This window comes from Leptosomus discolor, chromosome 3, assembly GCF_034619465.1.
Source record: "Leptosomus discolor isolate bLepDis1 chromosome 3, bLepDis1.hap2, whole genome shotgun sequence".
Classification (NCBI taxonomy): domain Eukaryota; kingdom Metazoa; phylum Chordata; class Aves; order Leptosomiformes; family Leptosomidae; genus Leptosomus; species Leptosomus discolor.
The window spans coordinates 46,837,602-46,862,393 of NC_141393.1; the positions used below are offsets into that span (position 1 = coordinate 46,837,602).

General features: G+C 41.1%; 1 protein-coding gene across 1 annotated transcript in view; it reads right to left on the minus strand.

The window, feature by feature from the left end:
• Positions 1-24,792, minus strand: part of HSD17B12 (hydroxysteroid 17-beta dehydrogenase 12) — a 91,662-nt gene that overhangs the window by 13,936 nt on the left and 52,934 nt on the right. The window contains exons 4-7 of the mRNA XM_086463000.1: positions 21,470-21,580; positions 16,853-16,917; positions 15,751-15,795; positions 5,522-5,556 (exon numbers count right to left, since the gene is read on the minus strand). Of these exons, the coding sequence (XP_086319126.1) occupies positions 5,522-5,556; positions 15,751-15,795; positions 16,853-16,917; positions 21,470-21,580 (256 nt within the window). The remainder of the gene's footprint in view (positions 1-5,521; positions 5,557-15,750; positions 15,796-16,852; positions 16,918-21,469; positions 21,581-24,792) is intronic.

Consider the following 24,792-nt stretch of genomic DNA (forward strand, 5'->3'; position numbering starts at 1 on the left):
GATATTCAGTAGACAATTACAGAAGAGTTGTTTTACAGCTGTATTACAATAACACTGAGGGTATTTCACAATAATATTTCGGTAAGGGTATCCCTCTGAAGCTAGCTACCATCTCATCTGCCAAGCACTTGTAAAGCATGTACAGGTAGGACAGAAAGTAAGACTAGTAAGAAAGTAATTTCCCAACCCAGACTGATTTTGAACATGTCTATTTCTGAGACTAGTTTTACCTACAGAAACAGACACATTATTTAGTGCTAGGTAGAAAGAATTAGATCTAAAAGATTCAGGCAAATTAGGCAAGTACTCCGTTCAAAGGTGCTACCAGAGTCCAACACAGTGAAAGACGCATCTCTGCCTCTTCTTACCCTGAGTAAATTCAAGCCAGTTTACCTGAACATGCTAAGTATGCCGTGTTTAGTGCAGAGTAAGAACATTCATGCAGGTAGGCATCACACAGCTCAACTCCTGCAGATTCACATGAGTTTCTCATCGTATTTGTTCATCTAGGTATACCCTATGCTGCTGCTGTCATGATAATTCATTTAAGTAACCAGCTTAAAAACAAAGTTAAGTGACCATTAAAAATTAAAACGAGATTACTATTTCAAAATAGCAACAATAGATTCAAACCTACATGGCTTCTGACATGAAGTAAGTGCAAATTTAATCTGTGATTGTTTCATCGCTAGAAAAGGGATGGCTAGCATGACAGAAGAGAATCTTTTCAGTCGTTCAGGATTTCAGACACCTTTTCCAAAGTTCATTGTATTTTTCAGGAGTTATCTGCAAGGCCTGGTTGGCAAAATAAAGTAGTAATGTGGCTCAAAATACATAGTATGGAGAAAATAAGACCACAAATGAACCATGAATTTTCATGACAGCAAAAGGTTAACAGTGGATGCCAGAAGTTTTTCCATACCAAGACAGGTGGTGCTTGTGATATTTATTCATGAGCTCAAATGGGGATTAGCAGTGATATTCACGCAGTTTTTAAGAGATTATCAGATTGGATAATACTACAAGGAACTTTTTTAAAGAGCTCAGATTGTCATGCGAACAGACTATGGAGTGGCAGATGAAAAAAATCAGTATTAACAAAACCAACAATGCTTGCTAAAGAAAATAACGTGAATTAATAGCAAACCTTGCAGGACTCTAAATCAACTATCTGCTCCCTGAAAAACCTGAACAAAATCCACAAGGAGTTCTCTTCTGTGCAGCAGTCACCAAAACCAGCCAAAGAACAGGATGGTGGCAATGGCAGGGACAGATCCACCACCACTAAAATCTTGTATTACAGTCTACAGAACACCTTTACCTCTCCAAATATAGGACAGAAATATTAAGAACCTGATTATTTAAGAAAGCAGAAAAGAAGAAAAAAAACCAACCCTAATACATCAATGAGGTGAACAGATTGGTTTAATTTAGCTATCGAAAAGACTACTAAGAGCAGCCATGATAAGGGTATACAGACTAATGAATGACAAAGATCAAAATCTTGATTTATCCTCTCAGAACACAAAAGAATCACAGAATGTATTGGGTTGGAAGGGACCTCTAAAGGTCATCTAGTCCAACCCCCCCTACGATAAGTAGGGCCATCTCTAACTAGGTCAGGTTGCTCAGAGCCCCATCAAGCCTGACCTTGAATGTCTCCAGGGATGGGACTTCCACTACCTCTCTGGGCAACCTGTTCCAGTGATCCACCACCCTCGTATTAAAGAACTTTTTCCTAATGCCTGACCTAAATCTGCCCTTTTCTAGCTTAAAACCATTAACCCTCATTCAGTCGCTACAAACCCTTGTGAATTGTTCTTCTCTGGCCTTCTTATAGGCCCCTTTCAGGTATTGGAAGGTCAATACAAGGTCTCCCCCTGGAGCCTTCACTTCTCCAGGCTGAACAACCCCAACTCTCTCAGCCTGTCTTCATAGGAGAGGTGCTCCAGCCTCCTGATCATTTTCATGGCCCTCCTCTGGACACACTCCAACAGGTTCATGTCCTTCTTGTGTGGGGGCCTCCAGTGCTGGACACAGTAGTCCAGGTGGGGTCTCACCAGGGCAGAGTAGAGGGGCACCTCTCTTGATCTGCTGGCCCACACTTCTTTTGATGCAGCCCAGGATGCCTTTGGCCTTCTGGGCTGCAGCTGCACACTGGTGGCTCGTGTCCAGCTTTTCATCCACCAGCACCCCCAAGTCTTTTTCCACAGGGCTGCTCTCCAGCATGTCTTTTCCCAGGCTATATTGATACAGACAGTTGCTCTGGCCCTGCTGCAGGACCCTGCACTTGGCCTTGTTGAACCTCGACATTTATTTATTTAAATGGATGACTGAAATTTAGATCTGATAAAGGAAAATGCTTTTCCCATATTCAGACTACGGGAGTACTTGCCACAAAACTTAACAACAAAAGCTTAACAGGATTCAAAAAAGGATAAGCATTTATCTGGATAAACATGAGCCTCATGCTTACAAAACAAACTGAAGCTTTAGAAGAGTGACTGGTTTTCAGGCTGTGAAGCACAGGTGTTGCAGCACCTGGCTAGACTGCAGCTTTCCAGCAGGAGTAGTGACCATCATCTAAAAGCTCATAACTTAAACCCTCCAGATAAAAGGAAACTGAGAAGCACGGGTATAGGGGGAAAACTTCCAATTACAATTTTGCTGCTTAGAGAAATTGCAGAAGAAGTATTTTTAGGGAGGGACCTGAAGAACTATGCAAGCATCAGTGCAGCAAAAAGAAATTTGGGCTCCATCCAACTCAACTGTGCAGTTAATAAAATTAAAAAAAAAAAAAGTAGTTGGTTGAGATGAGGAGAACCAGGCCTCCACCCTCACACCTCCCCATCATTCTACCTTAAGTGGTCTGGCACAGGAGAGGCTATATTTAGCCATCTCCCTGTTGCTGTGGCAACCAGCGCCTGCTCCAGCTGCACTCCAAGTGGAAAGAGCAAGCTTCCTCTGTAATGTAATTATGCACTTGCTACTTCCCTGGCAATAAATACCATAGTTTGATATTTGTCTAGAAACAGTCAACTGATTTTTGGTGGTGGTGGTTTTTTTTGTTCCCAAAGACATCAAGCCTCGATTTTCAGTTCCAGGAGTCTCCCACCTTAGACAGCAGCCTGAAAATTTACAGAGGCACTGCTCAATTAAGTGTAATCGTAAGTTGCAGATTATAAATTGTCACTTTAAGTGTTCAGAGCACAGGAGAGGAGCCACAGCAGAGAATAAACGCCATTACCTGAAGTGCCATTAATCTCATGCTATGTTTGTCATAAATAAAAAGTAACAGACACACCAATATGCAGTTGTGTTTTCTCCTTACAGACCTGGATGCAAAGCATGTAAAGTCTGCTCTATTTCTGTATTTGTCTTGTAACATACTGCCATAAAACCAACATTCAAATACAAAAAAGTATGCACTACAGCTAGCTGCAAGATGCTATAGCGTGCTACGTCACATCTATCCACTCCACATGCTAACATCCTTGAAGGAGCGAGGAATAACAATGGGATTCCTAGTCTAGTTTTATTCTTAGAGCCTGAAGCCCTTCTTCCTAACCTGTGGTCTCATGTGAGAAATTTATGGTTGGCCCACAGAACAGCTGAGTACAGCTTCCATCCATTCGTGCCCTGGGATTCGCTGGACATCCATGTCCTCCTGTAGTTACAGACCCTCAGCAGTGTTAATGGTCTGTGAGCTATGACTATACAGGAGTTGGCAGCTGCAGACATTGCTTCTGTGCACTGCAAGCCCAACTGACTTCACAAAACCAAATAGAAAATGGAAGCTTTTTCAAATATTTTTCCCTGGGACAGAAACCAAGCCCTTCATTCAAATGGAACGGTCGTTTGAAGTGGCTCCTCACATGCAAGAAAAAGTTCAATGTGTACTTTTTTTTTTTTAAATCACTATTAACCTTTTCTTTCCAAGCTTCTTGAAAATTTATCCTTGAGATTCCTGAGGTAACGATGTAGTTACGAAAAGCAAGAAGAAACATGATGTGGTGTGCTCAAGGGTAGGCAGAACCAGAAGTCAGCAGGATCCTGGTTTGCTGCCTTCTATTCAAACCCAGGTTAATATGTAACATAAACACACACAGAGGATATTCTATAAGTAGAGTACACATCATTCTGTCCCAAGAAACTGAAGAGATCAACACTGCCAATGGGATAACTTGGACATTTCTTCAGACAAAGAAGAAACCGAGGCAAGAAATTGTTAATCTTCAGAGTTCCAAAAATTGTTAACAAAACTACATTACATCCTTCGAAAGCAGAATGGCTTTCGACCTGCTGGCATCTTCAGAGGGCAGCAGTTTCATAAAAGACAGGTCCTTTTATCAATAACAGTACATGGGCAAGAAGTAACTTTTGACTTACAAACTCTGAGTAGCTACCACCACTGTACTATAATCCTCATCCTCTACTCCAGCTTTATTGGGAAATGTTACAGTCCTGCCCCAGAGCTCTGTCTTGGGCCTTCTTTATTAATGCAAGTTTCTTTACATGAAATAAACTCATTCTTATCTCCTGACCGTTTAACTAAAAGTCTAAGCTCACCATCATCCTGATGTGTTAGACACTGACTTCCACACTGGCCACTAGCTCTGACAGTTTGCACCCATGAAGAAACTTTTAGATGTGAAGTATTTGCTCTGCATCTGTGCAACATCCGAGTAACTGAATCCTGATCTGCCATGAAGACTCCCAGATAGTGGGATGACACAAGAAATACCAATTTTTTTTCTTAATCCTTGTTGGATTTGGAGGTTTGCCCCATATATATGTTCCTCCTACAGTATTCATTTGGAGACAATACCACGGTAACTGCCTTCCTCAGCACTGTGAGCATAGCTCAGAACTGACCTAGGGCAACCCCGAGCACGCTGGGGTTTGCACCACTACAGAGACAGCAAACAGCCTGGAACAGTCAACATCAGCTAGAAAATAGCCTGGAGGGACTACATGGAAGCATGCACCTTTGAGATTCACCTGGGAGCTAGCTAGAAAGTCAGTACACATCTTCCGTGGCAACAGTGGCGTGCACTAACTCTTATTTTAAAGAGCTGGTCTCCAATTCTCCTGTTCCAAATGATCACAGACTTTCCTCAATATACCTCCTACTGTATAATGAGAACATATTCTTTGCATCCATTTTACTTACAATGACTTAGAGAAATAGCCTTAAGAAGGTTATTCCCAGGAACTGTAACCACCCCCTCAGAATAGCAGGTTTTTGAGTTAGTGCTGATGAGTCAGACGGGCTTTTTAATTCATTCTAAAAGGAATCACCACAACAGTGGAGAAGGGAGAGGAAAAATAAAAAGGGAATCAAGTGGAAAAGGCTTCCACCGTCTGATGATTCATGCACCATCAGCGTGACTCACTCAGCATTACTCTGCCATTAAAACATGGAGACCGGGCTGATTAGTCACAGTAATGAATTTTTCAAGAAAGGATTCTCCCCTATAAATAATGATGACTTTGTCTGGATAGTGTTAGTATGACTCACCTTTCCAGCATGCTGGGCAGCACCAATCGTGTCATCTGCAAAAAGAAAACATTCGATTCGTGATGGCTGAGAATGCAGACACCAGACAGTCAAAGACAGAGGGAAGCCTCCCTTCCTCCCAGAAGCAGCTGCCACCCCCTCCACTCCAACCAAGGCTCAGGGAAGCAGAGACCATACTTTGCGTAGGCAGTTTATTTTTATTCTACCTGGATAACTTGGCTCTGTCAAGTAGTGTGTGCACTGAATCCGGTGAACCCATCCAGCTAGTACAATAAGAGTAAATAAAAAAATGTCTCCACTGCTCTGCAGCATCCGTGGCCTCTAAAGAACATTGAAATACTGGAATACTACAGTACATGTATGACCTTTCTCTTCTCACAAAAAGCATCTGTCTTCCTCAAAACTGACTAAACTTACCACCTATGCCAAGACTCAGGACAATATCCAATGCATTTTAGCTACCCTTACCAAACTGCCGAATTTAAGCTAAAAATAAATTGTGGAGCAGCAAGAGCACTGGACAGAATTAGTGAAGATAAGTTTCCTACATTATGTTACCTACAGAAACTATTTAAGATGCCAAAACATTTTTTTGCTGATTGCACAGATGTTTTCACACTGAAGAACCTACACCTCCACCAGGAAAGTAGCCTGGCAAACCTCCTCACTGCTCTGCAAGCCTCTGCCTTTGATATGACTCTGAGCAATCTATTTACAACCTGGTTGAAGGATCCTCCAGAGCAGTAATTCTAAAACAAGCTTCCCAGTTGTTGACAGAGCAGCTCTGACAAGGGAAACAAATCACGCATTGATTCAAACTTGGATAATTTTTTAATTACTGTGAAATAGTTAATTTTCCTACTACTAATTACTACCATCCTAAAATAATTTAAATCCAAAGTTTCTGCCTTTAAGAAATAATGTCATCAAAGCTCAGCTTGTGCCAAATATCACCCCACCCCCAGCCAACCCTGTTAATAAATGACACGTCACTGACACTAAGGACAGACCAGACAAGAAATATAAATTGTTACCATTTTTCCCATCTTTAAAAGGTGTTCCAACAAAGTTCTGGAGAACACAGTGAGGAGGTGTAACAAAATACTAACGGCATTAAAATGTAATGGTACTCCCACTGAAACCAAATTACTTGATAGCTTAAAACATGAAACATTTGAGTAGTATGGGAGGGAAAGCACACACACACACACACAAAGAGAAGCCAGCATACACAGGAGCACAAAATACCTGTAAGTGCTTTTATTACAAAGAAACAAATCTTATTGTAGCAAACTACTCGTATGACTATCACCACTGCATTAGCCCTTACACGTGACTGAATCTGGGTTTGGGTTTTTCATTTGTTTGTTTTTATTTTTGAATTATAAAAAACATACCCTTTCAGAAATAAAGGAGAAAAATCACAAAATAAAACAAAATTTCAGTTGATTGCAGTTGACACACAAAGAAAATGGTAGAGAAGGGCTGTGTTTTGTATTTTATTGTCATTTCTCACTTAGAATAGATTCTGCCATGCTGCAGGACAGCTTCAATAAGGGACTGTACAGGTAGGGGTTGAACAGACCTTACCTTCATGAAGTCAGCTGTTGACATATTTAACATTCAGCACTGCCCCAAAAGTCAAACTAAGTATTCGGAGTTAGTAAACATCACCAAACTAAACAGATCTGATGAAGCTTCTCAAACCCCTCTAAGATTAGGTCTAAGAATACAGGAGTTTTTTCACACACTAATGCTTCAAAAGAGATGTGGAAACAATTATTTATTCATATGTTAAAGGATAAAGAATTATTCAGGCTGATTTTAAGACTAGTTCAAGACCGGTAGATCTTTTATCTGGTGCAAGCTTTATGATCTCTCCCACAGATCCCTCTGCAAAAAGCAGCGTACACTGTTGTTTGCTTCTCAGGGCAGTGTAATGCTACATATCATCTCCATAGATTGACACATGGACAGTCTAAAATTGCTTCCCTTAGGCAACCCATAAATGGTCTGAAAAACCAGTACAGGATCTCCCATCGTAATGCAGAGAGGACCCCACATTTGAAACTTTATTATAAATCCACACAAATGCATTCATGGTCTAAATCCAAATTGCAACCCACCAAGCAGCTCTAACAGTGTATCACGAATCTGCTGGTTACTATTGATACCCAAACGAGAGCACAGAAAAACATGCTACAGTAACTGTTTTGACTTACATAAATTAAAAAACTATGAAGCCATTGACAGTTGAGCTGTAACAACAGTTACACAATTCAGGCAGAAACCAAGAAGTCTCACCACCAGCTGTGTTAAACAGTCTGTTTCTGAAGTTCAGCTGGACAGGCAAGCAATTTAATTTTCTTCCCCTCCACAGAAATGCACTGATGGCAAAACTGGATTTTATACTCAACGTCACTTCCATCTCTTCCCATTAAAAACAGTATTTTGAGGGAATTTTAAAAAAAAAAACCCTGTGAAATAGGGCAAAACTGTTTTTCCTATCTGTATTTTTACATCTTGTGATGTGTGAAGAGAGATATATGAATATTCAGTATCTTTATGTACAGAAAAAATACTGGGTTTTTTAAAGAATAAAATAACAGCAGGCAGGCTCTGAGTCAGTCTCACCTTACCCAGCCAAGTCCACACTCAGACTGTTACAGCAGTGCAAGAGCACTATTGGAAAAATGCTGGCAGGGCATTCCGCGGCCATATTCAGGTCTGGCAAATTCATACATTGTACACACACGTAAAATGTTCCCAGCATTAATTCAAATAAAACGATCTATAGCAGAAATGTAGTTTTACAACAGTGTCCACACGTGCTTTATCCAAAACAGCCAAACTGGTGAACGCTCTTGCCTTCAACAGCTATAATCTCAGACATGCTATTATGAAATAGGCAGTTCAACAACAAACATCTACAGTTAAATAAATACCTCCCAGATAAAGAATCCAAATTCTAGGTAGGTCTTATTCAGAGATAGCCAGTTCTGTAATGGGGTATACTTCATAAATGCCAAAGCATTGCAAGCCTGAGTCTACAGGAATGAGTATGGAGGATGCCAGAGAACTCTGGCAGCATTTGTTTCTCTGAAGGCAATCTTAGAAAGGAAGATTCTGAGGGCTGGAGCACCTCCTCTACAAAAACGGGCTAAGAAAGTAGGGGTGGTTCATCCTGGAGAAGAGAAGGCTCAGGGGAGACCTTAGAGCAGCCTTCCAGTGCTTAAATGGGGCCTACAGGAAAGGTGGGGAGGGACCCTTGATCAGGGAGTGGGACGATAAGATGAGGGGTAACGGTTTCAAACTGAAAGAGGGGAGATTTAAGTTAGATGTTTGGAAGAAGTTCTTTACTGTGAGGGTGGTGAGACACTGGAACAGGCTGCCCACAGAAGCTGTGGCTGCCCCCTCCCTGGCAGTATTCAAGGCCAGGCTGGATGGGGCTTGGAGCAACCTGGTCTAGTGGGAGGTGTCCCTGCCCATGGCAGGGGGGTTGGAACAAGATGATCTTTAAGGTCCCTTCCAACCCAAACCATTCTGTGATTCTATGGTTACAGACCATTTCATTAATCTTTTACAGGCAGATATCATTTCTTGATACTCATTTATCTGCAACTACATTTATTACATGCTTGGCAAGCACTGGTTGTGTTGTCCATTCTTCCTCACCAGGCTCAACTTCTACCTTATAATTTTGGAAGGAGAAACACCACTTCTGGTCTAAAGAAGCAGAGGTTCCTACTTGCAGATAAAAATGGACAGACACGTGGCTAGATTCATGTTCTACAGGTGCTACACTTAAAAGCTTCTATTAGAGGACTAACAACTGGAAGTTACAACCATGTATTTCCAGTGTTTTCTTCTTCAGAAAAAGCTCTCCCATTCTTAGTGATCAGAGTTGTAGCCTCTTCTCACTCCGATCTAAGCAATAGCTCAGGAGCAGAGTTTAGGGAAAGAATAATCATTTGTAAAGTTTTGAATACCTTTCAAGTGATACTCACTCAGATTGCTAAAGTACAGTAGAAAAAGCTAAGGCAAATACTCAGTCGTCCTTCACATCTTACGAGCCACACAATTGTTACGCAAAGCCAGAAATTTAATACCACAGTTGCACATTTAGAGACAAATCATTCTATGGTATGATGTTATGACCCCAAGTCACTCCTTCCACTTCCAAAAGGTATCATGATCTGCAATTAAGCCTATGCAAGCACCACAAAGGATGACGCTAGGGAAGCTGGAAAAGTTTTTTTTACTTTGTTATGCAGCTAAGAGGCGTCCTTCACACCTCATTCACAAATCTGGGGTGAAATGACAACAACTGAAAGAAACATACATTTTTAAAGATCAGCAACTGCCCATGGTGCACCCATTCACGTACAAAATCATTGCTACCATGAGATAACTCATAGTGCCTGGGCAGAGGATTCACACAAGTTCACAAATGCGCTAGCTGTTTAACAAATAGTTAACCGACACTGTGCCTATACAACACTGAAATAACTAAGGAACTGTAGACATGCACTAGTAGTTAAATTGATCATGAAACCTATTCTCAACTAGTAAGTTGGTTTTTTTTTTTTTTTAATGTGTCTCTCTCGAAACAGTAACTTCTTAATGCAGCTCACACCAAGCTGAACAAGAATGATTTATATTTGTAAAAACTGGCAAGTAAACCTGATGTCAATTCAACAGAAAATCACACAGTAACTCATGTGGCAAGTAACCAGAAAGGGGCAGGGACATACAAAGGGAACTACGAATATAACATGCTGCAAGCCCTGTTCATTGTCAGCAACTTTGAGCACCAGGTTTAGGAGAGGAAGTTTTACCTAATTAGGGTCACAAGCTTTCAGAGTCCAGTTTACAAAGGAAAGCTCTCAAAATAAGTCTCTTCCCCCCACATCCTTTACACAGGAAAAAGACTATTCAAATAACAAGGCTGAACTTTTTCTTTTCAAGATGTGCAATACATATTTGTCTCAACCCCTAATCTACAAAACTCCAGGATTTCCCCAAGTTCCTTGTACTTCGAAGAAAAATCCCCAGAGCTTCCGTGACTATTGATAAAAAGTATTTATCACAGCCACATTTCCCTTGTTCCAGCTTCCTGTGTATCATGTTCTCAGGTTCAAAGTCAGCAAGATGGAAAACGGCAGCATTTTTTTCTCCCTCTGGGCCATCTGAATAATATTCATGACCACTTTCACAGAAAAGTTGCTCCTCTTCCAAGCTTTGGCAACTGTCCCTCTCTGCCATAAACTTAAATTATGTACTTGGCTAAATCGTCATCCCCCTTTGATGATGACTTTGAATATAAGTGAAAAGAAACCTCTTGACTAGACTGGAATGCACAGAGTGATCTCTCCTCAGAAGTCAGCGTTGCCATTTCCCTCAGAATTACGTTCCACTTATTGTGATCCTCTCAAATACACAGCAAATACCAAAATTCACACAGGATTCTAGCAGGGCATAAGCAACTATCATCTGATTTCTGGTAAGGTACTTTTACAGACGTGGTGTCAGGCTGCACTAGCCCATCTGAACACCCATGGGGGAGACAGAGAAAGAGAGATGTCCTACTGTCTCTCAGGACTATTGCTCCCCAGGCTTTTGTTCTTTCTATGCACAGGTCTGCAAGAGAATATTCCCCCTCTTTCCCAAATACACTAGCTGCTTCTCTCTCTTTCAATTTTATATTGGTTGGGGGTTTTGTTGTTGGTTGGTTTTTTTTTTTCCTAAACTCACTGTTTCAGACTTTCTAGGTAGAGTTGTTCCCTTGTCCTGCCTAGGATTCACAACCTGGTATAATTCACCTCTTGGTCCTCTTCCTTTAAGAGGGCAGATGGCACTAGATCTCTCAGTTCAACACAAAGCATTTACGTATTTTGACGTCTTAAGCAAATTATAAGCTTCTCAAATACGGCAATGATAAAAATCCTCTATCTCGTAGGCCTATTATCCCTTTGTATTTGACACTCAGTATAAAACGTAAGGTGATCAATGCAAAGATTTGCACAGATACCAAGGCATGTACATATATGTAATCTACTCTCCCCCCTCCTCTGCTAATGCCAATTTCCAGCCAAAGCCTGGCCTACAAGCCTAAAATTTACATTCCCCCACAACATAACAGCCTGCAAATCCATTCAGCTCCTTGCTTAGTCAACCACTAAGCCAGCACTCCCTCAACTATTTAGTCCTAGTCATTCTTCAAGAGAACACAAGTTTATGCCTCATGCCCAATGCAATTATCATATTGGATGCTGTAAACAGAAATAATATACTTGCTGTACCTTACATACAAAGTATCTCTTGCAGCTTCCAAAGGAGAAAGAAGGGCTCCCAGAAGTATGTGAAACTTTTCCATGCTCATTATCTATCAATTTTTTCCACTGGACAGCAAGTCTACCATCCTTGGCTTTCAGAACATTAATCCAACAGCCAAATGAAATTTGTTTTTCCAGGTGAAATCAAAGGCTGTAGCACACCAAGGTGAATTGACACAACAAGATGCAGTTGGTACAGAGGAACTATAGATGAAAACTCTACAGACCAACTATAATTTTGGCTCTTCAACACTTGCTGGTTAGTGAAAAATCCCAGGGCTTTTGACCTGATACTTTATTCAATGTCAGAAATAGATTTACTTCGTGTCTCAAAACGCAACGATATATCAAAAAATTATTATACAAACCAATGTTACCTGAACTGCCACCAACAATCACTAATGAAAAGTTCTGCTTTTTAAATCCCTCCAGAAGGTTGAGATGAGATTATGACAGGAATCATGAAACTTTGCATACTACTCCATCTTCCTCATTTATCTGTCAACTCAATCCTTGTGCAAGGCTGTATTATGTCTCAAGCTTTCCTGAGAAAATACCACAAATAAAAATTCTTCATTCTATTTGTGGCATCATCAGGACCCAAGGCACTTTCTGTTTTGTATATTATATGAAGAATGGAGTAAATCCCGCACTGCACATCACCATAAAGATGTGACATTTCCCAGAGAGCTTAAAGAATCTACTGTGAATGGTGGGGCAGGGTGGCATTTGGTCAGGTTTTTTAACCACTATTTTACAAGATGTGAGGTTTCCAATGTGTTTTACACAGCTTGCCTTCACTGGTGTACAGGGTGCTTTGAAGGCAGATCACAGTAATCACAACACTTCAGGCCAGACTGATTGAGCCCCAAAATTGCACCATCATGGCATTCACGGGTGACCTAACCCAACAGTTCTCCAGGGACGTGATGAGGGCAGGCAGCATGGAATAAGATTTGGGTAAGACAGGTGTTTAAAAGCTCTGACGGGAAACAAGTTCTCAAACACGAGGGAAAATTTCATAGTATTAGATCCTTTACAGTTCAGAAAAGCATTAAATAGCCGGACCAACCAGGTCGATAATTTATCCTGTGAAGTGAAGATGGGGTCTTATCTCTCAGTGCATCCCTTCTTACATGCTGCATTTTCCCTGGGAAATCAAATGAGCTGCCCAACAAAGAAAAAGATGGATCAAGAAGTAAGGGTAGCGCTCATGCCTTACCCTTCAAAAACGCCTACACTTGTGGCAGCAAAACAGACCTTAATGCTTCAGCAGAACCGAACTGTGCTGAGCATTCTGGCTTTCCCACTTTAAGGGTTAAGGAATGTTTCAGCCAGAACTGAAGTGGAGGTGTTTGACACGTATGCCAGCAAAGGTGTTGCTGATGGCACATGGCGCAGGTTACTGAGAAGACGGGGGATATCGTTACATTTAAAGCACTATAGAATTTTGATCCAAAAGGTAAGGAAATAGATGGCAACGGTCCAGAATACAACAGCAGACAGATTACATGACACCTCTGACCAGGATCTAGAGATACTGTGATAAGAGCCCAAAATAGGTCCTAGCAAAACCTGCTCTGCCTCTCCTGTACCTTCATCTTTTCAGCAGACCTTCATCTCCTTCCTTAAGAACTCTGTACTCTCTTCCATCCCAAACTTCATGGTTTCAATCAGGCAAGAAGGGAGAACATTTTTTTTTTTTTTAAACACAGTTATACACCTGGATAAGAGATGGTATCAACCTAAATACTTAAATATTCACAAGATTATGTCCCAGAAGAAGTGAAAAGTCATACAAACTTTTCCTAAAATTATCTTTTGCTACCATGATTCTCTAGGTCTGTGGGTTCTCCCAGAAAAAAAAAAAGAAAAAAAAGAAAAAAAAAAAAAGAGACTTACAGATGGCACATATCTCTAATGTGCTCCTCTCCCCAAAACAGTAAGCATCTGGCATGCCTACTGTTTAATTACACAACAGGCTCATGCAGGGGGAAGCAGTTTCAAGCTTGGAAGCTTACGCTCAAACTCTGATTACACCCAGTAGCAGGAGCTGTTCACAAGCAGCGAAAAAGTTTTCAAACAGAAGGAAAACCGCTATTAAAACACAGCAAGTAGATCTTCATTATGTTTTTATACGTGTGAAGACAACCATGTCAGAATGTGAAGAGGCTGACAGGACGCAAGTTTTACAAGAAACTGTGACAGTTTTGTTAAATTGTTGACCACCACTGAGCATAGACACAATGACTCATGCCACAAAGCAGCGCTAGAGTATTCTGGAAACCAATATAACCTGTCTGCATCTCTGGAATTTTGGGTGTGTACCGAGTTAAAGCAGACCTCAACTGTTATTCTACCCTGCCATCTTCAGAAATACATATTAAAATAGTTCATCTGTAACTTTTCTATTCTAACAAAATGCTCCCAGGAAGACTGACACCCCGAATTCTTTAATTACTGAATAGTGCGCTCCCTCTGCTGGCACAGCACAGATGTCACACCTTTGCAGAGGCATTCTGATTACACTCATCTCCAACTCAGAAGACTACGCATGACAACACTTCAGATTTACGCCTGGCATAGCTCTGTTATTATTAATAAAAGCCTGCTAAATGACTTCCATAAGAGAAAACTTTCAAAGGTGCCCATTAATAACTGACCTCTCTGATGAAATCTTGCAGGAGCCCAACAAGACACCATGGGCCACAATCCTTCTTGGTCAACTAAAAATACGTACTCATCAGGCTAGCAGACATTTTCAAGGTGAAAACTTTCTGAAGACTCACTGTTGTAGCATTTAGAACTACTTGCTGCAAAGTTAGAAGACACTGAATAAAACACACATGAAAGTGAGTTAACAGCAGTGAGCTGACACTAACAGGCCCATTCAGTCATGCAACGGTTGCATTATCACTGCTTGCCTGTTTTAATAAGGTGTACAAATCTTACAGAAGCATTGTTTTAAGAGGTCCTGTGTCTCCTCACATTGAAATGAAACACCTGCAGTTTACACTCCCGAAGAGCACCGTACTAGATTAATTTAGTACCGAACCTAATCAAAACAGCTGCAAGACAGACAAATCTTTCAAGCCAGCTTTGAAACACCTAATATTTTGGCTTTGGGGGGAAAAGGTTAATCCTCAGCTAACGGAAAGGCAAGTTTTACTACTACAGAAGAGAAAGTTAAGGTTTAGCAGTGAATAATCACAAGCAGTTTCTTCAGCACTCACTGGTAATACACTGACTGACTCCCTACGCAATATAAGCGGCTGCTACTCCCTCTGCCCCTTTTAGTCTTTGAAATACTAGGACGAAAATCAGGCTTTTTGAATGGGCCTCATGTTAATAAACAACGGAACAGCCATATGTTTTAGCCTGAAATCAGGTTGGCTTCTTCTCAATTAAAACTTCTGTTTAAATTTCATAAAGGGAAGATAACTTTATTTCGAACGTTAATGCACACTTCTGTGAACTTGGTTTTCCTTCTTGCCCATATGTTTCACAGAAAATATTTAAGCACCTTCTCACTACAGCATTCAAGAACCTTGGGTGTGCAGAGATAAGGGTTGCCCACCCCAGGAAACACAGATAACAGGGGGAGAAGAATGAACGATTTACAAGGACTAGAACAACAAGCATGAAGAAACATTGTTGTTTTGTGTACATACCATGCTCTTCCAAATAGCTAATAGGTACCTTTGCAACAAATTCTATTTCACCCAACAATCAGACCAGCCTGATACAACCATCATGACCCCTGTGTTACTGTAAGATGAAAAATGAACCTGTTGTCCAGCAGGTGAAAGAAATTGCTTCAGACAACTGAATTTTAATTGTTTACTGGTTTTTAATTAAGACATCAAGAACAAGTGTTGGTAACAGGACACTTACCTTACAAACAGACATGATGTTAATGTTGACCATTTTGTCGATTGTCTGCAAGAAAACAAAGTTTTGGGGTTTGTTCTGCTTGTAAGGTATTTGATCAATATTTACACACCCTCTGGATTTAAGTGCCAGGATAAATTACACCTGACACACATCCACCTTTAGTCCTTGCCTTCCTGCTTAAGTATCAGGAACAGTGACAGGCTTTCAAAGCAAAATCTGTGTATTGCTCTTGGTCAAGTTTTATCTCTAACTGGGGTCTCATACTAATAAAGAACAACACAGATGTATCACATTGACACTGTATTTCCTAACACTATTTGCAACATTTATGAACATCAATAAATTCTGATATTTTAGACACGTTTCTAAATTAATATCTGTATTTTGCTCTTCACCATTTCATAACAGTATTTTAGTGACTTCAAGCTTATTCATCAGGTAAAAATAAAATTGTATATTTTTTTTGGCCAAATATTACGAAGCTTATTTGAAGGTGAATCAAAAACCCAATGCATTTATCGATACTTAAGCAGAAAACACAAGCAGTATCCACAGTGGATACAGTGAGCTACAGGGGTTTTGGAAACAAAATCACGCACCAGTGAAATTGTTCATAATCAGAGTTTTCAATGTACCCAACGCAGCGAAGACTGTCCCTACATTACAAACTGTCTGAACCAGTCATACTTAAGTTTCATAACAGCGTTATGGAATCTGCAGCTTCCATTCACAAAAAGTTGCTTGCTTTCCTTCCCTTCAGTCACTTAAACCCCACCACGAGCTAAAGCAGCTCATGAACAACAGCCAGATGAGATCACAGACAGGAGTGGAGTTCAGATACTGACCCCAGAGCATCTCTCTGAAATAGAAATATAAAATGAAGAAGCAGGGAAGACTGTAAAAACACAACACAAAAACCCAAGACTGCCATCATCTGAGTTGTGCTACATTGCTTACGTAAATCTCTCTGCTTTTTTGAACCCTTAATTCTAATCAGAACACTTTGTTATGGGATACCTTAACCAAACCTAAATACTTTTGCCATATCCCTTAAGCATTTAGTGCTAACGAGAACACCAGAAGGTACCGCAAAAACACTTACCTTATCCAGGTCTGGAACATCAAGAAAATATTCAGGATAAACATATGAAGTTCCCACATTGTTGACTGAAATGACAGTGAAGTTTTAATTAGATCGCTTGGATGCCATCTGAGTTCTCATGTTCTGATTAACGACAATTTTCAAGCAATACTCTCAAAATGTTACATTTAAAATATTCTAACCCCTCTAGCCAAGTTTCCTTAACTGTACATACACTTCTACACACACAAGTGGAACATGAGAGTGAGTATGGGTAAATGTTAATTCTCCAACGGTTTCAAAAGCCAGTATGTTTAGTATAGAGCAGGGGGAGAACATCTCTTTTAGAAATGCCAGCAGCACGCACAGCGCAAGCATATGAGCCACATCGCTGCAACACGGAGCTCTGCAACCCTGCAGAAACAGGGTTTCAAGCCAGAGAAAAGCTCTCTGTGCCTGGCAGAGCGTTAAGTGAAACTGCTTAACTTTTTTTTTTTAAATAAACAAATCAATATAAAGTGAAATAAGAGACAGAATATCTTCTGGCAAATCTCCCCAGTACCTCTCCAGCCAGTCACTCCGTTCCCCGGCTGCCTCGAGGACTGCAGATCAGCGATGGCTTTGGGACACGCACCACGACCCTCCTCAGCCCCGGATTCCGCCGGAGGAAGACAACGGGCACGACACCACTACCCGCACTCCACCGAGGGGAGGGGAACGGCCCCGGCCCCGGCCCGCCGAGGGGAGGGGAGCGGCGGCGGGCCGGGCGGTAGGTGGCAGCAGGAGCCCGCCCATGCGGCGGCCGCAGCGCTCCGGGCCCGGGGTGGGCTCCCCGCAGCCGGTGTGTCCGAGGAGGCGATGTGCCCCGAGAAGGGCTCTCCGGGCGGGCAGGGACTGGTTACACGGAGACCCACCGCAGCGAGCTACTCTCCGTGTCACCCCCGCAGCTCCAAAATCTTTCCCCAGTGGCAGCATTGGAACTTCACGGAGAGGCTGTATTAAACCTCTTCCCCCTCCCCCCCAATAGCTGGCAAGGTTTTACTCTCAGCCATGAAACCAACACTCATTCTCGAATCCCAGCACAAGTAGAGGAAAACTTCTAATACCGACAGAAAGGCATGCTGCTGTGCCATCACAGCTGCCTCAAACTTAATAAAGCAGAGTGATACAGAAACCAAAAAAGAAAAAAAAAAAAACCACAAGCAAATGGGATCTCCATTTCCTAAGTATCTGTTGTTCATCTTACGCAAGCGAATCGTATGACATTTGGTTGCTGTGGCAACATTACATTTATGTAGTGTCTTACACCCCAGAGAATCCCGAAGTGCTATGTATGCTCGGTGGCATTGTGCACCTCCTGGGCAGGGGTCTGCACAGGGGGAAGAAACACTGTCAGCTGGTACTGATGCCTTTTTTTTAAAAAAATAAAATAAAGTAGCTTTTGGCACAGGGGTAGGGGCTATCATTTTAACATCCACCCTCAAAGATATTTAAGTATCAACAGAGATGCAGGAAACATGCAGGAGAGGTTCTGGCCAAGGACACAAACTTAATTCAGAGATTCCCTCGAACGGACAGATCTTTTAGTCCAGATCTTTGTGTATTTATGGAAGCCATTCATTAGGCATGTTGTGTGTTTCCAATTTTTAACTTTTAGATAACCTTTAAAAATACAGGAATTGAGGGGAACAGAGACTTGGCACAGTCCCAGCAGACATTTGGTATCTTTAAAAAGAGAGAAAAGTTTTAAAAAGGAAGAAGGTCCAATCTTGCTATTGCCAGAGAGAGACAGGTTTTCCTCCTTTTCACACTAAAATAAACTATTTTTCCGTCCATCTCTGGAAAGGATTTTGTCTGTGACCTGTGGCAGGGTTTGGGAACTAACCTTGGTTATTCTCTTCAAATTTAGAACATTTATATGTTTCACCCTACAGAGACAGTCACACAAAATTCACACCCCTTACTGCAGGCTGGGTCCCAGATACTACCCTTCCACTTTCAGCAATCCTATCTACTAGATCATACTTTGCTGTAGCTTGGAACAGTACATGAAAAAAATTAGTTTTCAGTTTGTATAGGTGTATTTCACCTAGAGAAATCTGGATAACCACAGGGTAAGATACTGACCAGCTCAAACTCCTTTCAAGAATCACAGCAATTTAAGAACAGCAAAAGGAAGATTTCCCACCTCTGCTTGTTTAACATAGTGCTGTAGCTAGCACATGTTCAAAGTCACTGACAGACGCTGTTTTGAACACACAGCAAAACATTATGCAAACTCTTTTAGCCTTCGTACGTGGGTGAGAAGAAGCTTCCAAATAAGAAGTTTACAAGGATTTCAATCTCTAAGTACTTTAGTTAGACTGTGTGACTACATAATCAGAAGCTCGATCTTGAGCAGTATACTTGCAGACTCCTGTCTTTCTAAGTACAAGGTTAAAAAATAATCAGCGTCGATCACCGGCAGCTATGCTGTACTACCAACGCTTCTCATACCTACTGTTCCAGCTGAGACCTGAAAGAAAATATACTGGAACCTGAGAACTCATCCCTTATGGCTGATCTCATTTAAACCCACATTTTCCTTCACACAAACACGAAAAATGCACATCAGCAAAAGCTACATTCCAGATTGCGACAAATGATAGAGAATTCAAAATATAAGGCGCTAAAGCATGAAATTAATTGCCATAAAAAAATTAAGATACAGTCTTTCTGGAGTAGCTATCATCTCTGTTGAAAAATTACACTGGCAAGTGGTTTCTCTTAACACAGCTAAATCTGGGGAAAAGAAAAAACCTACATACCATGTAATCTGATCTCAAGCATGAGATCTACTAAAACTGCTAGTGATTAGTGAGAAGAGAGATTTCTGTAAACCTTCACTGGCAATGGCTGCAAGAAAAAAAGCGGAGGAACTCAGCTAGAGAATACACAACTCTAGAGCATTTAGTTGCTATTTTTACCATGTTTTTCGTCAAGGTGCTCACGCAAATAAAAGCAAAACTTCTGTTTGAGGAACGTGCTTGTTTTCCCGTAACAAGCTTACAGAAAATTTGAGGCATATTCATTGCTTTAGTGCCCACTTTGAGCAAGACTATGAAGAGTCAGATTGTCATGATTATGTGCATCACCATAACCTTATCACAGCCTAAGAAATAATAAAATACCCTTTCAGTGTGGATACATATCCCACACAGTACAGGGTTTGCTGCTGTTTGGAGACATTTAGGTGATACACTGTTCTGCAGCAATTGCTATGTGACAGGCAGCTTGCAAGCATTACCTTCCCCAAGTTGATTTTAACAGGACAGATTAGAACAGATGTTAATTTTAATCTTCAAAGTTTCTTTGGAATTTATTTCCTTCAGAAACAAGAAACAAGGCACCCCCAGCTTTGTCACAGCTACTCTTTACACAGAACAGATCGTTGGCAGTTGCAGTTACTCCAACGGATTTGAGGTTTTTTATGGCAACTAAACATCGGATGTCATGAGTTGTATGTATTCAAACCTGTCAGAAGTATTAGGGAATATTCTGGGCTTTATCCTTTTAACTGATTTTTTATATACACGATTTTCTTGGGCATTATTTGCAGACATCATATAACAAGATTCAACTATTAGCAACAAAATTCATATCATCATGTGTATAACGAACTTATTTCGAAATACACTTTTTACAAAAACCGAACAGTTCCAGCTCCAATTACTGCACTTCAGGTTAGTAAAATGAGTTTTGTAGCGAGAAGTACTTTATCAGATGAGATACACCAGCAGACATCTGAGCCATGTGACTTCATAAAATGTCATGCCTCCTGTTTAACCATCACAGGCTCTCATCGCCACACTGAGTAACAGTAGAAATACAGGATATGCACAGGTACATATGTTTCTTAGGAAAGAACCAGAAAACTCATAAGCAACTGCCTTTACCCCCCTGTTCAGAAAAGATTCACGTAAACTGCTGTTACGTTAAACTCTTCTTAGCACAAGCTAAGATAGATACCACCTCGAAATCACCTCAGTTCTACAAAGCAACCAGATGGATCACCTTGTCCTTTCAAAGACTACCACGTCACCTACGCTCCTGCAATACCACAAACCATACTCAGCCATATTGTGTTGCTATCAGCAAAAGAAGTGCAGCTTACCAACATGACCAGAACATAATTAAAACTTTTGAAGCAGGAGCCAGTTACTTGATGCTAGATTGTAATGATTACATTTCAACAGCTCTGTAATTAAAAGTTAATGGTTCTCCCACAGGGCTGTACTGCTAAGCTGAATCAAAGTATCTGGTAGGCTTGCTTAGGTTCTAAGACAGCATTAGGTCAAGTCGCTGTGCACACAGTTATAAGCTGAAGAGCCTTTAGCAATCGCAGAATAAACACATCAAAAGTGTTCAATAACCATCATAATTCCTAGAGCACAGGTACACATGCAACCACCATCATGTGTGGTGTATCAACAGGAAGCTAAAAAAAAAAACCAGATCAAGTATGCAGCAACAGAGTTTTAGTCAGGCAAATATTAGCTTTTGTGAATTGGTTTCAATGAACTTCAACATGGGAAAACATTAGTAGGCATGTTAAGATGCAACACTGCTATGAAAGATTTAAAAAGATCAGGTACAAACCCAAGACACCGATCTCCAGGCCTTCCAATCCCGCTTTGATTCTACTGTAAGTATCTTCTCTCTCTGCAAAGTCTGCCACTATAACTTTTGTTTCCACTTTGTACTTCTCCTCTAGAAAAAAAAAAGTTTTTAAAAGCCTAAGTTTGAAACAGTTCAATTACAATTCAGATATTAAGAATGTATCAGTTATTATGGCTTGACAAAAGATTACTTTAAGCAGCTAAGATTACACTTTAGCATTTTCACCTCTGAAGTAGGAATACTGGAATTTTAACATAACCCGCACAACAAGTTTGTGCCATTAAGCTACTTCTGGTGAGAACATAAATTCTCAAATGATTCAGCACAATTTTGTGTGAAAACTGGCCACAAAAGTGGCAAAGATGGCAAGAAAACAAATTATACAGGTTTGCACAGAATCAAAAAAAAAATGCAGAAATCCGAACACACATGTACACAACAGCCTTCGAGTAGAACTTGACGAGAACACTTTTTTCCAAGTTAAGCCAAATGGTAAATGAGTTGCTTCAGTCCAAGCAAACCTTTATTGTCCTTCATTTCCATTCTCACTTCTGGTGCCATAAAACTTTTAAAATATTTAGTATTTTGAACATAAATCAAAAAGGGAACGTGTGGGTGAACAAGAGCAGCAGAACTTCAAGTTTAATCATGCCAAAACCATTCTGATATGCTGTCAGCTCCATCCTTAACAGAACAGGAAAAATACACGCAGCCAACTACATTTTGAAATAGAAGCAAGCAAGCAAGCATTAAAAATACTTCCTATAGAAAGCAATTCTGCTTCCACCGAGCTAAATTAATTACGTTGAATTAAGATCAGTACAATGTCCTCTCAGACTTCAAAGGAGCAAAACAGTAGCTTAACATTGCAGCACTTCTGTTTTGCTGCACCTGACTCCCACCTTAGCATTCCTCCAGGCACCTGCAAACAGCTGGAGAAGGGTTTTGTAGCACTTTGCCCCCACAGCCATTCATAAAAGCAGTGCCATGTTAAAGGAAAAGAATCATTCACAAAAAAGATCAGAAGCAGCCAGATTCCCATGATGCTCCTTCCCATTCAAGGGAAAGCTGTAACTCCCATGATCCTGCCGTCCATTCATGCAGAATCATGAATCTACTGAACTCACTGGCTTGCTGGCTGCCTCCCCGTCCCCCCCCCCCAATATCCCTAATGACAGATGAAATTATTTCTCCTCCTTTTCCCCCCTCCCCACCCCTCAACCTCTTCATCTCTCCCGAACAGCTGCATTGTTTGAAAATCCCCTGAGAGATGTTCCTATGTCAAATGACGACGTAAATAGCATTAAGCCCCTACTGCAGCAGCAGTCTTGTGATCGCGTCAGAAGAAAATCAAGTTCAACACTGGGAGGAGGGGGGTAGAAACGGTCTATTTTTGAACACAGCTGTTCCAATATTTAGCATACACGTTCAGGTTCTTACAGGACACTGAATTAAAGGCAGCATTAGAGGCAAAGCTCATACGTGCAAGTGGACTGAGCAGCCATAGCCCAAGGCACACGCTTCTACACACATGCCATTTTTAACTGTTTTGTGGGATCCGCAGCTGTCCTCGCTGCCACTCAGCTGCCTCCTGAAGTGCAAGTTGTTTAAAAGGACCCAAACACCGTCCTCACAAATTTGCTCAATCGGTACTGGCCCTTTTTATATGAAACACTCTTCATTAGAATTGTTACCAATCCATCTTCAAAGCCTTTTGAAATCGCTACAGGAATACGGAGAGGACAAAGTAAGGAAAAAAAAATATCTGAAGACCTAATACTATAAATAGAAAAACAATAATAAGTCCTCACACCACTGTTCATACAAGACCCTTCTTCAAGCCTTTAGAAAATTAGCAAAGGGCCATCACATTTACGAAAATGAAGCAATGCACCTATAAAAAGACACAACGCCCTTTGTGGACGGAGGGTGGGTAGTACAGTATATAGAACCATATGAAAAGACTGCCTACTGGTTTGGCCAGAGGGGACAGTCTTTGTGCAGTGGCTCACTGCAAACATGCAAAACAGTCTTGCTCCAACAGATGCCACCAGCTGACCAAACTCTCCCTCCTCATCATCTCACACCAACGTTCAGCTATCCTGTAACTTCTGCAAACCCCATGCTCCATCCCAGAACTTGCGATAGGTTGGATGATCCACTACATCAGAGAAAAGACTAGTAGATACACCTGATAAAATGGTTCCATGACAAACAACGATGCAAACAGCATTAAATCACTTCTGCATAAGCTTGTCCTATTAGTCAGAGCACAAGGTGCAGAGGACAACAGATGTCCTCTGCTCTGTATGAACAATGGAAAAGGGAATTTCCTTGACCTTAAGAAGGATTAAGATGTTCTCAAACAGATCGTCTAGAAGGCAGAGCAGCGCACATTGTTGTTCTATCTGCCAGAAAGACTCCAAGATGTAGTGTAACAGAGAAAGAAGCAAGCAGGCTACGTCCTAAGCCAGGATATCTAGCGGTGACTGGGCTCTTGCTGTCCAAGAAGAGAAAACTTGAAATTCCTTAGTGGAGTTTTCAGCTTGAAGACCACGAGGTACTCGGGAGCCATGGGGAACAAGAGAAGGGTATCAAGGCAGTTTTTGCAGTCAGCAGCCAGATGATTTGAAAGAGTTGCTATCTGCCAGCATAGCCAGTATTCCTGATGATACATTCAAAAGCAAATTCAATGTTTTGTGTTTGGAACTGGTACTTCAAATGCTTCTTAGTGGGGGGCTAAATACTACACCACCATGTTATCAGCAGTTGTGGGGAGTGAATATTACATCACCACGTTATCAATAGTTCTGCAGCAGTCAGCCACCACCTACTCATAAGGTCTCAAGGATGGGAAAGGAAGTTCAGCAGACCTCCGTCACATTTCTCAACTCTGACGCATCAGTGTTTTAACCATCTCATTTTCTAAAAATCTCAAGCAAGATCAGTATTGACCCTATAAATAAGTTTTAATCTAAACTTGCACATGTCTAGTTAATTTACAGGGCCTGTATGACCTTAGCCAAGACTTCCGGTAATTTAGCAAGAAACCAGCTACATACAACGGTATCCTGGTAGTCGAATAAAAGCAGACGATCTTCTGCAACCACACCATCATTTGAAAAAATAAGTTGTTGACCACAAACAAATCCTTGACAAAACACCTTCGCAGCTGTGAGAAGGCTGAATGAACCAATAGTCACAACAGTGATAAAAGCAGGATGGTACAAATGTTGTACAAGACAAAAAGGCAAAGTGAACTTTTGTAGAAGGTACTAGGATGGATTTTTTCAAAGGTCCAG